At 40.8% G+C, this 16973-nt stretch overlaps 1 protein-coding gene across 1 annotated transcript in view; it reads right to left on the bottom strand.

Moving 5' to 3' along the window:
* The window catches only part of PCCB (propionyl-CoA carboxylase subunit beta), a 90318-nt gene that overhangs the window by 15626 nt on the left and 57719 nt on the right, over positions 1 to 16973 (bottom strand). Inside the window, exons 9-10 of the mRNA XM_017874838.1 lie at positions 16203 to 16284; positions 185 to 308 (exon numbers count right to left, since the gene is read on the bottom strand). Of these exons, the coding sequence (XP_017730327.1) occupies positions 185 to 308; positions 16203 to 16284 (206 nt within the window). The remainder of the gene's footprint in view (positions 1 to 184; positions 309 to 16202; positions 16285 to 16973) is intronic.

Raw genomic sequence — 16973 nt, 5'->3', positions numbered from 1 at the left:
AAAAAAAAAAAAAAAAAAAAAAAAAAAAAAAAAAAAAAGTAGCTTTTATAACAACCATTTAGATTTTTTTTTCTTCTAGTCATATGTCTGAAGAACAGGCAAAAGGCAGAAAGGACACCATGGACCCAGGCTTCCCTGGCCTCCAACCCCACAACCGAGGCTTCTAAGAGCTTCTCCATCCTACCTGAGGCCACCTTGGGTTGGTTGCCAACAATTCCAACAGTCCTCCCATTCATTCTTGCAAAACCAACAATGATGTTCTTGGCATAATTGGGCATGATCTCAAAAAATTCACGCTCATCAACAACCTGCAGGAATAAATTTCCTTGAGTTCAAAATGATAAAGGCAAGTATAAGATGTAACGACACTACAGAACGACATTTCTATTACAGAGGTAGAGGTAGACAGCTCCATCTCTATCACAGGTTCTCCAAGGAGGAAGGACAACAGGCAGAGGCGGCACCTCCTCCCTGCTGTGGAGAAATGGTACAGAAAACCTCAACTGCTGTTAAGATGGACACACCAATGAAGTTTTAAAAGTCCTATTTGAATTTGGAATTTTTTAAGACAACTTTACCTTTTCACTTTGAAATTATTTCCGACCTAAATAAAAATGTCAGGCCAGGCCCAGTGGCTCCCTCCTGTAATCCTAGCACTTTAGGAGGTCGAGGCGGGTGGATCACCTGAGGCCAGGAGTTCAAGACCAGCCTGGCCAATGTAGCAAAACCCCATCTCTACTAAAAACACAAAAAATTAGCCTAGTGTGGTGGCAGGCACCTGTAATCCCAGCTTCTCGGGAGGCTGAGGCAGGAGAATAGCTTGAACTGGTAGGCAGAGGTTACAGTGAGCCAAGATTGTGCCACTGTACTCTAGCCTGGGCAACAGAGGGAGATTCTGTCTCAAAAATAAATAAAAATTAAAAATTCAAGAACAGTACATATACCCTTTGCCCCGATTCTTCATTTATTATTTTACTACAAACTATTTTGCTTTTCTTTTTTTGAGACAGGGTTTCCCCCTGTCACCCAGGCTGGAATGCAGTGGTACAATCATGGCTCACTGCAGCCTTGATCTCCTGGGCTCAAGTGATCTTCCCCCCTCGGCCTCCCAAGCAGCTAAGACCACAGCTGTGCACCACCATGCTCAGTTAATTTTTAGTAGAGATAAGGTCTCGCTATGTTGCCCAGACTGGTCTCCAATTCCTGGGCTTGAGCAATCCTCCCACCTTGGCCTCCAAAGTGCTGCAATTACAGGCATGAGCCACCGTGCCCGACCATCACTCTTTTATATACATAAACACACAAGAATGTTCTTTTTTTACAACTACAGTGGTATTATCAAAATCAGGAAATAAACATTACCACAATACTATTATTTTTTTTTTTTTTTCTGAGACAGGATCTTGCTCTGTGACCCAGGCTGGAGTGCAATAGCATGATCACAGCTCACTGCAGCCTTGACCTCCAGGGCTCAAGCAATCCTCCCGCCTCAGCCTCCCAAGTAGCTAGGACTACAGGTACATGCCATCATGTCCAGCTAATTTTTGTATTTTTTGTAGAGACAGCATCTTGCTATCTTGCCCAGGCTGGTCTCAAAGTCCTGGGCTCAAGCAATCCATCCGCCTCAGCCTCCCAAAGTGCTGAGATTACAGGCATGAGTCACTGTACCCAGTTCACAATTTTGTTTGAGATGGAGTCTCACTTAGCTGCCCAGGCTGGAGTGCAATGGTGCAATCTTGGCTCACTGCAGCCTCTGCCCCCTGGGTTCAAGCAATTCTCCTGACTGAGCCTCCAGAGTAGCTGGGACTACAGGCACGCACCACCACACCCAGCTAATTTTTTTGTATTTTTAGTAGAGATGGTTTCACCATGTTGGTCAGAATAGTCTTGATCTCCTGACCTCGTGATCCACCCACCTTGGCCTCCCGAAGTGCTGGGATTACAAACGTGAGCCACCACGCCCAGCCACTATTTCTTATTACATAACATTATTCAAGTTTGCCAGTTGTTCCAATAGTATTCATTATAGCAGCACAAGCAACAAAATTCTGGTACAGAACCTGAGTCAGGATCACCTGGCACTTTTAGTGGTCGTGTCTCTTTAGGCTCCTTTAACTTTCCCCCTCCATCTTTGTCTTTCATAATCATGACATCTTTGAAGACAACAGACCAGTTAATTTGTAAAGCATGCCTTCTATTTGGGTTCCTTTGATATTTCTTCATGTGTAATTTTGAGCTAAGCCTTTCCACGGGAATACCACAGAAGGAACATTCTCATCAAGTGGCACAAGGTGTTGATTTGTCCATTAATGATGGTGATATCTGCAGGTTTCCTTGTAAAGTTACTATTTCTCCAATTTAATAAGAATTTTGTGAGGAAATACTTTGAGACTACATACAATCCTGTTCTTCAAACTTTAATCATTAATCTAGTTCTTCATCCACTAGGTTTAGCATCCTAGCAGCCATAAAGCAGCCACGATTCTTGCCTGACTCATTACTGTCATGGTAGCTGCCAAATGGTGAGCTTTTTTTGTTTTGTTTTTTGTTTTTCTTGAGACAGGGTCTTGCTCTGCCACTCAGGTGGGAGAGCAGTGGAGCAACCTCAGCTCACTGCAACCTCCATCTCCCAGACTCAAGCAATCTTCCCATCTTAGCCTCCCAAGCAGCTGGGACCACAGGTTCATGCCACCATACCTGGTTAATTTTTGTATTTTTAGTAGAGACAGGATTTCACCATGTTGGCCAGGCTGGTCTCAAATTACAGAGCTCAAGCAATCTGCCCACCTTACAAGTGTGAACCACCTCACCCAGCCCAAATGGTGAGTTTTCTAATTCCACTTTACTTCTCCATTTATTAGCTGGCATCTGTCGCAAGAAAGATCTTTGCCTTTCCCATTTACTTATATGGTATCAGTATGAACTTATGGATTCTTGTTTTATTCCATGGATTATAATCTTTCACCATCATTTTATGTTCAAATTGTCCTATATGTACCAAAGTTCCTTCATGCTGGTTCCTGTGTCCTTCTAAAGTGTCCCCATCATTCTTTGAGCACTACCTTACAGTTTGGAATTATCTTACTTTCTGGTTCATCTTGGTTTTTTTCCTGCCCCAGTCCCACAATCAGCCATTTCTCCAAAAAGCCTGGGTTCCTTTTAGGGATGTGTGTGACTCCTTCTAAAACATCCAAAGTCCAGCTATATGAAAAACCATGAGTTCATGCTGATAATTCTAATTCTACTCCAATGCAACTGTAGGGTTCTTTCTAGATTTTTTTCTCTTGCCATATTCACAACTCCCTTCTCCAATAGCAGAATCTGGCTGCCACTACCCTCAAAATGTACTTATTTATTCGATCCTCAAATACAGAGAAAATGGTTTCAGAACTGCTAACTTACACAGCTACAAAAAACAGACCTACTAACTAGAATTTTTTACAGCTATTTCAGCCTTTAGATTAAAGGTATATAGTCAAAATATATGTTCAAAAGTCATTCATTTAAAACAGGTTCATGTTTGTATTTCATTTTAAAGGTTTTCCCATCTTGATTTTATTTTTTAATATGTAAAATACTAATAGTTTAATAGTGTTCCCCATCCCTTCCACCCTAGTCCCACCTACCCTGTTATTAATCTCATTATTTTCTGATGTATTATGTGTGTGTTTGCATTTGTATCTTTTAATTTACCCTTCTATCTTACACGGGAAGTAACAGTGTAGACACTCTTGCACTTTGAATTTTTTCACTTAATATGTCCTGGGAATCACTTCCTTTTTTTTTTTTTTTTTTTTGAGACGTATTCGGGCTCTGTCGCCCAGGCTGGAGTGCAGTGGCACGATCTTGGCTCACTACAAGCTCCGCCTCCTGGGTTCATGCCATTCTCCTGCCTTAGCCTCCCAAGTAGCTGGGACTACAGGCGCCCGCCACCACGCCCGGCTAATTTTTTTGTATTTTTAGTAGAGACGGGGTTTCACCGTGTTAGCCAGGATGGTCTGGATCTCCTGACCTCGTTATCCACCCGCCTCGGCCTCCCAAAGTGCTGGGATTACAGACGTGAGCCACCGCGCCCGGCTGGGAATCACTTCCTATCAATTCATAGAGATCTTCATTCTTTTTCACTTCTGCACAGTACTGTACTGTGTGATGTACCAAAGTTTATTCAACCAATCTACATGCGGCTTACATTATTTTAAAATTTACATTTAGGTTATTTAGAGTATCTCACAATTACAAATGACAATGTAATGGTAGTAACTTCATACATCTATAATTTTGTATGGTGGGAAGTGTATCTTCAGGGTAAATTGCTAGGAATGGGATTGCTGAGTCAAAGGGCAAATGCTAATTTAGTCCTGGATAACACCAGAGTCCCCTACCAGCAATGCACAAGAGTGCCCGCTTCTCCACTGACTTTCCAATGGAAAGTATTTTCAGGGTTTTTATTTTTAGCCAATCTGACATACGAGAAAATACTCAGTGTAATTTGAATTTGTATTTCCAGCATTATAAAGTTGAAAATCTTTTGACATGTTTAAGGTCCATTTTATATCTTTTTTGTGAGCTATCCATTCATGGCTTTTTGCCCACTTTTCTATCAATTTTGGTTGTTAATCCTTCAGCAGAAGAGCTCCTTATTAAGAATATTCATACTTTGGGATACATGTTGCAAAGAGTTTCTTCTAGCATATTGGTTGTCTTTTGATTTTGTTTATAGTTTTTTGTTATGAAGAGTGGGGTTTTAAAATTTTTACAGTCAGCTTTGTCTATCTTTCACTGAAACTAGTTTTTGAGTTACAGTTCAAAAGCATTTCTAAACCTTCCCCTAAGGTTTCAGAGGAATTCATCTGTGTTTCCTTTTAGTGCTTGTATGGATTCACAGATTATATTTAGTTCTCTGACCCATTTGTAGTTTATTTTTGTACATGGTGTAAAGCATGAATCTAACTTTATGTTTTCCTAAATGGCTAGTCAGTTGCCCCAGCATCATTTATTAAAAGCTAATTTTTGCCCCTGAGATTTGATAAAATATCATTATCATATACAGTCAGGCACTGCACAATGAGGTTTTTGGTCAATGACGGACTGCCTATAGGAAGGTGGCCCTATTGTAATACCCTATTCTTACTGTACCCTTTCTATGTTTAGATACATACTTACCATTGTGTTACAACTGTATACAGTGTCTGGTACAGTAACATGCTGTACAGGTTTGCAGCCTAAGAGCAACAGACTATACCACAGATCCTAGATGTGTAATAGGCTATACCATCTAGGTTTGTGATGGACCACTCTATGATGGCCGCACAAAGAAATGCCTAATGATGCATTTCTCAGAACATATCCCCATCGTTAGGCAACACGTAACTGTACTAAAATTCTGTACGTACTTGAGTCTATTTCTGGCTCTTTTATTCTATTCCACTGGTCTATTTACGTGCCTGTACCACAGTTTTAACTATAGGATGCTGTAATACAAAACATGGCTAGTCCCCACTTACAGATTTTCTTTTGCAGTATATTCTTAGGTATTCTTGCACTTTTATTTTTCCATGTGCACTTTTGTATAAACTTATCTAGTTCTATTTTTTAAAAACTGTTTATTGGGATTGCCTTAAGTTTATAAAACAACTTAAGAACCACCAACTTTTCATAACATTAATCCCAGGAACAAGGAATGTCTTTCCATTTGTTCAAGTCTATTTTTATGTTTTGTTTTGTACAGACAAGGTCTCACTATGTTGTCCAAGACGGTCTCAAACTCCTGGGCTCAAGGAATCTTCCCTCCTCAGTTTTCTAAAGTGCTGGGATTACAGGTATGAGCCACCATGCCTGGCCTACTTTTGATTTTCAGAAGCGTTTTTAAGATCACCCTGGGCTGGGCTTGGGGGCTCACACCTAAAATCCCAGCACTTTGGAAGGCCAAGGCGGAAGGATTGCTTGAGCCCAAGAGTTCAAGACCAGCCTGGGCAACATAGCAGGACTTCTTACCAAAAAAAAAAAAAAAAAAAAGAACAAAATCAGGGGGGGGGGGGGATGCATGCCTGTAGTCCTGGCAATGTGAGAAGATTGCTTGACCAGGAAGTTGAAGCTGCAGTGAGTTGTGACTGGGCCACTGCACTCCATCCTGGGTGACAGAGTGAAACCCTGTCTAAAAAAATAAATTTGCCCTACAACAGCTTCTGTACATTTCCTGTTAAAATTATTACTATTTTATCTTCTTGTTGCTATGTAAAAGAGGCTTTTACTCTACCATAATTGGTTACTGCTTGTGTATACGAAGATTTCTGTATGTTAATTTTGTATCCTGTTCCTCAAGTACTGTTTCAGTATAATAATGCATTCTCTAGAGTTTTCTTGAATACTATAATACTATATCACCTATGTTACCGCTTGACATCTTTTCCAAGGCTTTTGTCTCTAATTGGTCCTCTTCTTGGCTAACTGCATTGGTTAATATTTCCAGAACAATGTTAAATAATAATGGAAATAATGGGCATCCTATACTTGTTCCTAATCCTAGTAGAAGCTAGTCTTTATTAGGTGAGATGCTGGCTTTCAAAAAGGTCTATACCAAATTTTATCACACTAAGTATTAATCAATTCCTATTTTCTGAAGTCTATCAAGAATAGGTATTGATCTTTCTTAAAGGTTTTCTTCAGTGTCTATATAAATAATTGTGATTTTTCTCCCCTATATGTGTTAATACAGTATATTACTGGGCTTCCTAGAACCAATCTTGCATTCCTAGAATAAATCCCACTAGGCCACAGATATAATTTTAAAGAGATAAGCAATATGAAACTGAAATCTTAAGTACTACCTTTATCAGGTTCAGGTATTGATACCATACTTCTTTAAAAAACTGTGGAAGGTTCTTGTGTGTTTTGTTTACTGTCTATGCTTTGGAAGAATTTAGTGGCACGAGGACTATTTGGACTTTAAAGGTCTCAGAAATTCCACATGAAACTATTTGGGCCTAGTGTGTGTTTGTCTGAGACAGATCTTGCTCTGTCACCCAGGGTAGACTGCCGTGGCACAGACATGGTTAACTGCTCCCTCAACTTCCTGGGCTCAAGCGACCCACCCACCTCGGCCTCCCCAGTAGCTGGGACTACAGGTGCATACCACCATGCCTGGCTAATTTTTTTTTTTTTTGAGATGGAGTTTCGCTCTTGTTGCCCAGGCTGGAGTGCAATGGCGCGATCTTGGCTCACCGCAACCTCCGCTTCCCAGGTTCAAGCAGTTCTCCTGTCTCAGCCTCCCGAGTAGCTGGGATTACAGGCATGTGCCACCATACCTAATTTTCTATTATTAGTAAAGACGGGGTTTCTCTGTGTTGGTCAGGCTTGTCTCAAACTCCCGACCTCAGGTGAACAGCCCACCTCAGCCTCCCAAAGTGCTAGGATTACAGGTGTAAGCCACCTTGCCTGGCCCTAATTTATTTTTTGTAGCAACAGAATTTCGTCATGTTGCCCAGGCTAGTCTCAAACTCCTGGGCTCAAACAATCCTCCCATTTTAGCATCCCAAAATGTTGGGATTATAGACATGAGCCACTGAATCCAGTTCCTGGTGCTTTTTGGTGAAATAATTCCTTCCACGGAATTTAGTGGTGCATTTAAGCTTCCTACCTCTGATGGGATCAATTTCTGTTAAACTGTGTTTTCCAAACAAATTTTCCAATATATCTTGTCTCTCAGATTTTTTTTTTTTTTTTTGAAACAGGGTCTCACTATGTTGCCCAGGCTAGAGTATGATAGTGCAATCACAGCTCACTACAGCCTTGAACTCGTGTTCCAGCAATTCTCCTACACTGAAGCCTCTCAAGTAGCTGGGACCATAGGTGCACGCCACCACACCCAGTTAACTTAAAACATTTTTTTAGAGACAGGGTCTCACTGTGTTGCCCAGGTTGATCTTCAACTCATGGCTTCAAGCAATCCTCCCACCTCAGCCTCCCAAAGTGCTTGGATCATAGGCATAAGTCACCACACCTGGCCTCTTAACGATTCTTAAGTTTCTTCTTTTTCAATGGTTATTCCCTTTTTCACTTCATACTTCTGCTTTTACTGTCTCTTTTTTGAAGTTAGCCAGTGTTTACTAATTGCAACTATTCTTCTATTTCCATCATAAATTATAAATTTCTACACTTATCCTTATTATTTCATGGATTTATTCTGAAATATTTTATAGGGATTTTTTCCCTGGCTTTTCCAGCTGCGAATCTGTTTTTTTTTTTTTTTTTTTAGATGGAGTCTTGCTCTGTTGTCCAGGCTGGAGTGCAATGGCATGATCTCAGCTCACTGCAACCTCTGCCTCCCAGTTTCAAGTGATTCTCCTGTCTCAGCCTCCTGAGTACCTGCGATTACAGACACACGCCACCATGCCCAGCTAATTGTTTGTATTTTAGTAGAGATGGGGTTTCACCATGTTGCCCAGGCTGGTCTCGAACTCCTGAGGTCAACCAATCCACCCGCCTCAGCCTCCCAAAGTGCTGGATTACATGTGTGAGCCACCGTGCCTGGCCCACTTATTTTCCTTCTCCCATTTTTACTGTTTCAGGAAATAAATTTTCATCTGTTCATTGTTTTAAACATATTCTGTAGGTTTTGACACAGCGTTTTGTCTTTTTTTTCCTTTTAGAATTCTGTCATTTGGTTTCTGTTCTACCCCTTTCATCCAAGAATTGTTTACTAGAAGATCTATGTCCTGGCTGGAGGCTGCTTTTGTTTCAGTTGTTGTAAGTTTCTAATTTTAAGCAATACTGTTTCACAGTATTTTTTGCTCTATGGGATTTAATGATGTTTTCTTTCTGACCTAATACATATGGTCAACTTTTGTGAATATTCCATGTGTACTTCAGAATAAGATTTATTGTTCATGATCAGGGTGCACAGTCCAAAATAGATGCCTGAGATCTACCTATTATGTTATTTAGGTCTCCTAAATTGTTATTTTTGTCCATTTGACCTGTCTTGTACTAACAAAGATGTGTATACATCTCCTAGTGTTTCTACCTAAGTCTGTTGAATCTCCTATAGTTTCAGCTTTATAAAGATGGTGGTTATTTGTGGCAAAGATATTTGATATGCTTTACATTATCATTGTGACCTATGGCTTTTAGCAGTTGAAAATGTCCTTCCTGGGAGGCTGAGGCGGGAGAATCACTTGAACCTGGGAGGTGGAGGTTGCAGTGAGCCAAGATTGTAGCACAGCACTCCAGCCTGGGTTACAGAGTGAGACTCCATGTCACCAAAAAAAAAAAAAAAAGTCCTTATCACGGTTAATACCTAAACTTTACTCTGTTCATTATTAGCGTCACAAATACTGCTATGTTATTGTTTCCATTCTCCCAGTATATTTCTGCCCATTACCTATTTTTAGCCTTTCTGAATCACATTTATATACTGAATATAGTTGGTCCATAATAAATTAGACATTTTTAACAAGAGAATTATACCCATCCATATTTATTGGTATGAGATTTACTTTTTTACTGCCATATTATTATTATTTTGAGATGGAGTTTCACTCTTGTTGCCAAGGTTGGAGTGCAATGGCACGATCTCGGCCCACCACAACCTCTGCCTCCTGGGTTCAAGCAATTCTCCTGCCTCATCCTCCCAGGTAGCTGGGATTACAGGCGTGTGCCACCACACTTGGCTAATTTTGTATTTTCAGTAGAGATGGGGTTTCTCCATGTTAGTCAGGCTGGTCTCGACTCCCAACCTCAGGTGATCTGCCTGCCTCAGCCTCCCAACGTACTGGGATTACAGGCATGAGCCACTATGCCTGGCCTGTCATCTTATTTTTTATAAATACTATGTATTCTGTATTTACTGTTTGTCTTTTATATTTTTCCCCTTTATCATTATCCACAATGATATATACTGTTTATGTGAGAAGTTTAGTGTTAAAGAATGTTTGTATTTTTTAGTCTAGTGGTTACCCTTGTAATTATGCCTTTTGATGCCTTCAGTTCATTTCCTTAACCTTTCATTAACTAGTTTGTTTTTAATGATATCTGTTAGCTAACAGTAATCAGTGAGCTGATTCTGCTATATTCTTTCCCTCTCTTCTCCCATTTTTCAGTTGCGTTTTTTTCTGAAACTAAACATATTAACGCTTATACATTGTTCTCTACCCTCATCCCCACTTCTGTTTTAGTCTGAGAATTATAATTAAGTATATTAGATAATCACTACCAATCCTTCTGTTGAAACCTCTTCAGCTACCTCTTGATTGGATGAAACTCATTCTCCAGTAGATTCCTCAAGAAAGCCTCATTAATGCAAACTTCCCTCAATTCTTGGGTGTTTAAAACTGGTTTTCTGTAGTCTTAATACATGAAGGTGTGCTTTGCTAAACATAAAATCCTTAGTCACAGATTCTTTCCTTCAGCCTCCTGAAAGTGCTTTTCTGTTGTTTCCTTGCTTTTCTGTGTTGCTTTGGAGAGGTTGGATGCCATTTTATTCTCTTGCCCTTGTAAAATCATTTGATTTTTGCCCAAACGTCCTGAGGATTTCTCTTTATTTTAAAAATCCAACAGTTAATCCGTATTTTCTCTAGTTTGACCATTCTGGGTCAATTTTCCCAAGTGCTCAGTGTGCTCTTTCATTATATAAATCTGAATCTTATTTTATTTCTGGAATATTTTCTTGGATTACAGTTTTAAATATTAAGTCTGTTCTACTGGTTTTTATTCTTCAGACACTCCAATTATATGTATGTTCAGTCTTCTTTGCCTTTCATTGTAGTCACTTTTTTTCTGATACATTTAACTAATAACTTTAAAAAATTAATCCCAGATGTGACAGTATAACCAATAATTTTAAAGGTATTTGTATTTTAAAATTTTATAATTGCATATATGTACAATGTACATGTTTTCATATATGTATACACTGTAGGATGACTAAATCAAGCTAGTTAACATATCCACCAACCTCACTTTTTTGTGGTGAGAATGCAAAATCTACTTTTACTTTTTATGTTATTTCATTCATTCCTTAGGCTATTTATCTACTTTTCTTCAATGTTCCTTATTAAATTTTCATTCAAATACATTCTCATTTGAGCATCTTGAAATTCTGATATCATTTCTGATTTGATTTTGTCTCCCCTGCCCATTTTCTTAATTCAATCAGCTTTAACTTCACTTCTTACTATTCTCCCTCCATTTTGTCATTAGTTTCTGAATTTTCTATTTTTACAACCTCAAATGCTTATCAGGGGCTACTGCACTCAGACTGAAGCATGGTCAGCTGCTTCATGATTGACTTTTATAGTGAAGGGAGTTCCATCAACTGAAATGTTTCATTCTCACTTTTTATTTTCTTATTGTAGCTTTAGATAAATGAAAACTATTTGTACCTGCATTCTCCAAAGTTGGCAGATGAACAAATGAACAAAAATCTTAGTTCAAGAGTACCCTCTTCTGTCAGCATAGCAAAGTGCAGTTTAGTTCATGGGTGACTAATTTTAGGGAGGGTGATGGGGAAAGGCATAATGTCCTTCAGTTTTTTGGATTTTGCATGTCTTGCAGATACATAAATTTACCCGCCTTGCTTCATTTTCCCTTCACTATTTCCAAAGGTACCTCTCTCTTTCCTTTGTACACTTCTTCCCCAGAAATAATGCCTTCCCCTGACTACCATATTGATTTGTGTGTGTACTCTTAAGTACCTTCTCTCTAAAATCACTGCTCTTGTTCCTAGCATATTCCATTTTTTTCTTATTTTTTTCTTTTTTTTTTTTTTAAGAGACAGCGTTTCACTCTCGTCACCCAGACTGGAATGCAATGGTGCGATCTCAGCTCATTGCAACCTGTGACTCCCCAGTTCAAGTGATTCTCCTGCCTCAGTCTCTCGAGTAGCTGGGATTACAGGGGCGCACCACCACACCTGGCTAATTTTTGTATTTTTAGTAGAGATGGGTTTTCACCATGTTGGCCAAGCTGGTCTCAAACTCCTGACCTCAAGTGATCCATCCGCCTCAGCCTCCCAAAGTGCTGGAATTATAGGCATGAGCCACCACACCCGGCCAGAAGAAGCTTTTTTTAAAAAGCAAAGTAAAAGGTGTAATAATACAATACTTTTTGAGTTAAAAGTAAATATATGGGCCAGGTGCAGTAACCTACACCTCTAATGTCAGTACTTTGGGAGGCCAAGGCAGGCGGATCACTTGAAGCCAGAAATTCGAGACCAGCCTGGCCAACATGGTGAAACCCCATCTCTAAAATACAAAAATTAGCCAGGCATGGTGGCACATGCCTGTAATCCCAGCTACTTAGGAGGCTGAGGCAGAAGAATCACCTGAACCTGGAAGGCGGAAGTTGCAATGAGCCAAGATCTTGCCACTGCACACCAGCCTGGGCAACAGAGTGAGATTCTGTCTCAAAGAGAGAAAAAAAAAAAAAACAGCGAATTTGGAGAGAGACTTTCCAGAGGTAATTAAAAGTAAATCGGGTCATAAGAGGGGGACCCTAACCTGATAGGACTTGAATTTTTTTAAGAATTGGAAAAGCTGGGCCGACACGGTGGCTCATGCCTGTAATCCCAGCACTTTGGGAGACCGAGACAGGTGGATCATGAGGTCAGGAGATCGGGACCATCCTGGCCAACATGGTGAAACCCCGTCTCTACTAAAAATACAAAAATTAGCTAAGCGTGGTGGCGGGCGCCTTTAATTCCAGCTATTCAGGAGGCTGAGGCAGGAGAATCACTTGAATCCAGGAGGCGGAGGTTGCAGTGAGCTGAGATCGCACCACTGCACTCCAGTCTGGTGACAGAGTGAGACTCCATTTCAAAAAAAAAAAAAGAAAAGAAAAGAAAAGAATTTGAAAAGCCAGCCGGGCACGGTGGCTCACACCTGTAATCCCAACACTTTGGGAGTCCGAGGCAGGCAGATCACGAGGTCAGGAGATCGAGACCATCCTGGCTAACACGGTGAAACTCCGTCGCTACTAAAAATACTAAAAATATAAAAAATTAGCCAAGTGTGGTGGTGGGCGCCTGTAGTCCCAGCTACTCGGGAAGCTGAGGCAGAAGAATTGCGTGTACCCAGGAGGTGGAGTTTGCAGTTGAGATCACACCACTGCACTCTAGCCTGGGCAACAGAGTGAGACTCTGCCTCAAAATAAATAAAGAAATGAATGAATGAATGGAAAAGCCAGCCTGGGCAACATAGTAAGATGCCATCTCTACAAAAAATTTAAAAATTAGCCAGATGTGGTGGCACGCAGCTATAGTCCCAGCTACTAAGGAGGCTGAGGTGGGAGGATCACTTGAGCACCAGAGGTCAAGGCTGCAGTGAGTCAAGGTCATACCGTTGCACTCCAGCCTGGGTAACAAAGCAAGACCCTGTCTCTGAGGAAAAAAAAAAAGAGGAAGAGACACCAGAGATCTCTCTCTTTCTGCATGCACAGAGAGCAAAGACTTTGTGAGGACACAGCAAGAGGGTAGTCCAGAAGCCAAGGAGACAGAGACCTCAGAATGAAGCCAACCCTGCCAACACCATGATCTTGGACTGCTAGCCTCCAGAACTGACAGAAAATGAGTTTGTTATTTAAGCTATGCAGTTTATGGTATTTTCTTACGGCAGCCCTAGAACACTAATACATAAAGCAAATACAGGTCAGGCATGGTGGCTCACACCTATAATCCCAGCACTTTGTGGGGCCAAGGCAGGTGGATCACCTGAAGTCAGGAGTTCAAGAGCAGCCTGGCCAATGTGGTGAATCCCTGTCTCTACTAAAAGTACAAAAATTAGCCGGATATGGTAGTGCTCGCCTGTAATCCCAGCTACTTGGGAGGCTGACGCATGAGAATCTGTTGAACCCAGTAGACGGGGGTTGCAGTGAGTCAAGATTGCGCCACTGCATTCCAGCTTGGGTGACAAGAGCAAAACTCTGTCTCAAAAAAAAAAAATTTTTTTTAATAAATAAGTAAAGCAAATACAACATCGATACCAAAACCTGATTTTAAAATACCAAAAAAAAATACGCACTAGTATCACGTAATATTAATGCAAAAACTCAAAACATTAGCAAACAGAATATACAACTTCAGGAATGAAGGAATAGTTTAGTATTAGGAAATCTACTAGGATAGATTTATAAATAGATCTAAGGAAAAAATCACATGATCATCTCCAAAAACACTGAAAGTGCATTCAACAATATTCAACACTCATTCGGAACTTTAAGGACAAAATAAACAACAAAAATATTTAAAACAGAAATCAGTAGTAGCTTCAACATGAAAAAAGATAAAATCAGGAAACACTGACAGCAGTCTTGCTAAACTTAGAAATAATACAAAGATGCCCAGAATTACAACTATGATTCCCCATTACATTTGACATATAGGAAGTTGTAGCCAATGCAAAACAAAGAAAGAAATGACATGTAAAATAACTGGAAAGATAAAACTTTATTTATTTACTTATTTTTGGAGATGGAGTGTTGTTCCATCACCCAGGATGGAGTGCAGTGGCATGATCATAACCCAGAACAGCCTCAAACACCTGGGCTCAAGCAATCCTCCCATCTCAGCCTCCCAAGTAAACGGGACTAAAGGCAACAGCCACCTCACCCAGCACATTTTTTTACTTTTTGTAGAGACGGTGACTCACTATGTTGCCCAGGCTCATTCTGAGCTCCTGGCATGAAAGGATCCTCCTGCCTTGGCCTCCCAAAGCATTGGGATTACAGACATGAGCCCCTGCACCCAGCAAAACTCTTATTTATACGTAGACAGTATACAACCACATTTTAAAAACCCTAAATGACAGAAAAAAATTACAAACAAGAGTATGTAATAGGTAGCAGGATATAAAACTTTATAATGAGAATCAAGAGCTATCATATATACCTTAAGAAAAAGTTAGAAGATGGCAGAGTAGGAAGCATCAGGAATTTGTCTTCCCACCTAGGGAACAATTGCCTGGCAGAATCTGTCTGATGGAACTATTCCGACTCTGGCATCTGTTGAAGGATTGCAACTTCCAGAGGAAGGACTGGACTGAAAATTGGAGTTAATTTCAGCTCTTAGCACAGTAGCAGCTACCCATCCCCCACCCCAGCTCCATGACAGATAGTTCCGCAAGTGTTCCTGGAGCAGTTTGCACACAGCTTGCAGGAGCCGGGGTGGGCATAAAAGCACCCTGTCCTCCAAATATTGAGAATCTGTGCTTGCTGACTGCTGCTTCTGATCATAGAGGTGCAAAGAGATGAGTGGTCACTGTTGCTACAATTCCCCACATTGTTGCGAGAGGCTCTCCTGCTTTGAGCTGAAGTGACTTCCAAGGAGTTTAAAGGGCTGACACCTTTTACCATCTTCATTTTTTTTCTCTTTTCTACTTTTGGGAGCCAGACATTAACAACTAGGACACTCAAAAACAACTGCATATACAGGGAAAATTAGAATGATTGCACATGCCCCTGCAAAGGCTCAGAAAAGACCTAAGGAAGACCTTAAGGTTACACCTCAGGCTAATCCTTGGTGCAGGAAGAGCCTACAAGAATAAAAAAGACAAAAACAATAACAGAAAAAAGCAAACCCTAGGGAAGAGGGAGAATCTGATTTCTAGAGTCACCAGAGAGCCATCATGTTGTTATGCAAGGACTACTGAGAGCACAGTGTACCCATAAGGAAGGCAATGGCCATCTACAGATGCCCTCAGTTTGCCCAACACTGTCCCCTTTACTTAATGACCCAGGAATTGCTGTACCAAAAAAAGGTACAAATTGCTCCTGTCTCCCACAGACCTCCACGCACACACTCCAACCTTCTAGGATGCCCTGTGTACTCTCTTCTCTACAAAAACAAAACCCCCTTTGAGCAGAGGGCCCCAGAGATACTTAACAGTGATCACTCTGGCCTCACTCTAGACTCTGTGGACATGGTCCCTAATTTATGCTCCTCAGAGGGCCTTCTAAAGACTCCTGAGCTCTGCTGGCCCTTACTACTCCTATCTCCAGCCCTGAAGTCCATATGTGCCACTAGGGTATCTATAGCCACTAGGTCTTTCCAGAACACACTACTCAGTGGCCACTGGTCCTGTGCCCACCCCATTCCCGACCTGTGTTGTCTGACATGAAGGCCAAGTGGTTCGGTGCTTCCTCACTAGGCCGAAGCACAATACCCATGAGAGTGGCTGACTAGGACAGGCAAGACAAGCAGATGTGGCACTTACAGAGTGTATGATGTCCACCATGTTGTAGGCTTTGGTTGATTCCAAAGGGACAATTGTGTCGAGCTCAGGAACCAGACGGTCACTTTAGGCAGAAAAAAGGCAGGTATAGTCAACATAGGAAGAGCCAGTTACCTTTTGTGGGAAGGGAGTGGGAAACTTGCCATACATATATATATAGATATGTGTGTGTGTATATATATATACACACATACACATATAGACACACACACACCTGTATATACACACATACACATATACATGCATATACACATACATATGTGTATATACACACATACATATGTATATACGTGTATATACACATATATGTGTATAGACTCCAACAGCAAGAGGAAAGGTCTTCACCAGATGGCCAGCAACACACCCTTCCCCAGGACTGTCCCAGTCTCTGGCTACAAGCAGTATGCATAAACATGTCTCCTAAAGGGCATGCTGTTTGCATCATTTTACATTTATTTATTTCAAAAGGACAACTAAATAGAGCCCAGGAATCAGTCACTTTAGGAAGAAAAAAGGCAGGTATAGTCACCATAGGAAGAATCATGGCTCTTCCTTTTGTGGGTGAGGGGAAGGAAAGGAAATGAGAGACCTCTTCATGGGGACTAGGCCAGACCAAAAAAAATTCAATCTCCAATTCTAGCTAACTTAAGAGTTTCTTAGAAATCAAAAAATTGTTCTTTAAAAATGTTTTGGGCCACTCTTCACCCCCAAGATAAACATCAGAGGAAAAAGGTAAATAAAATCATCTTTCTT

This window comes from Rhinopithecus bieti, unplaced genomic scaffold (assembly GCF_001698545.2).
Source record: "Rhinopithecus bieti isolate Rb0 unplaced genomic scaffold, ASM169854v2 scaffold_9203, whole genome shotgun sequence".
Taxonomy (NCBI): Eukaryota; Metazoa; Chordata; class Mammalia; order Primates; family Cercopithecidae; genus Rhinopithecus; species Rhinopithecus bieti.
The sequence above is the reverse complement of the archived record's forward strand: the minus strand, read 5'-3'. Positions and strand labels throughout refer to the sequence as shown.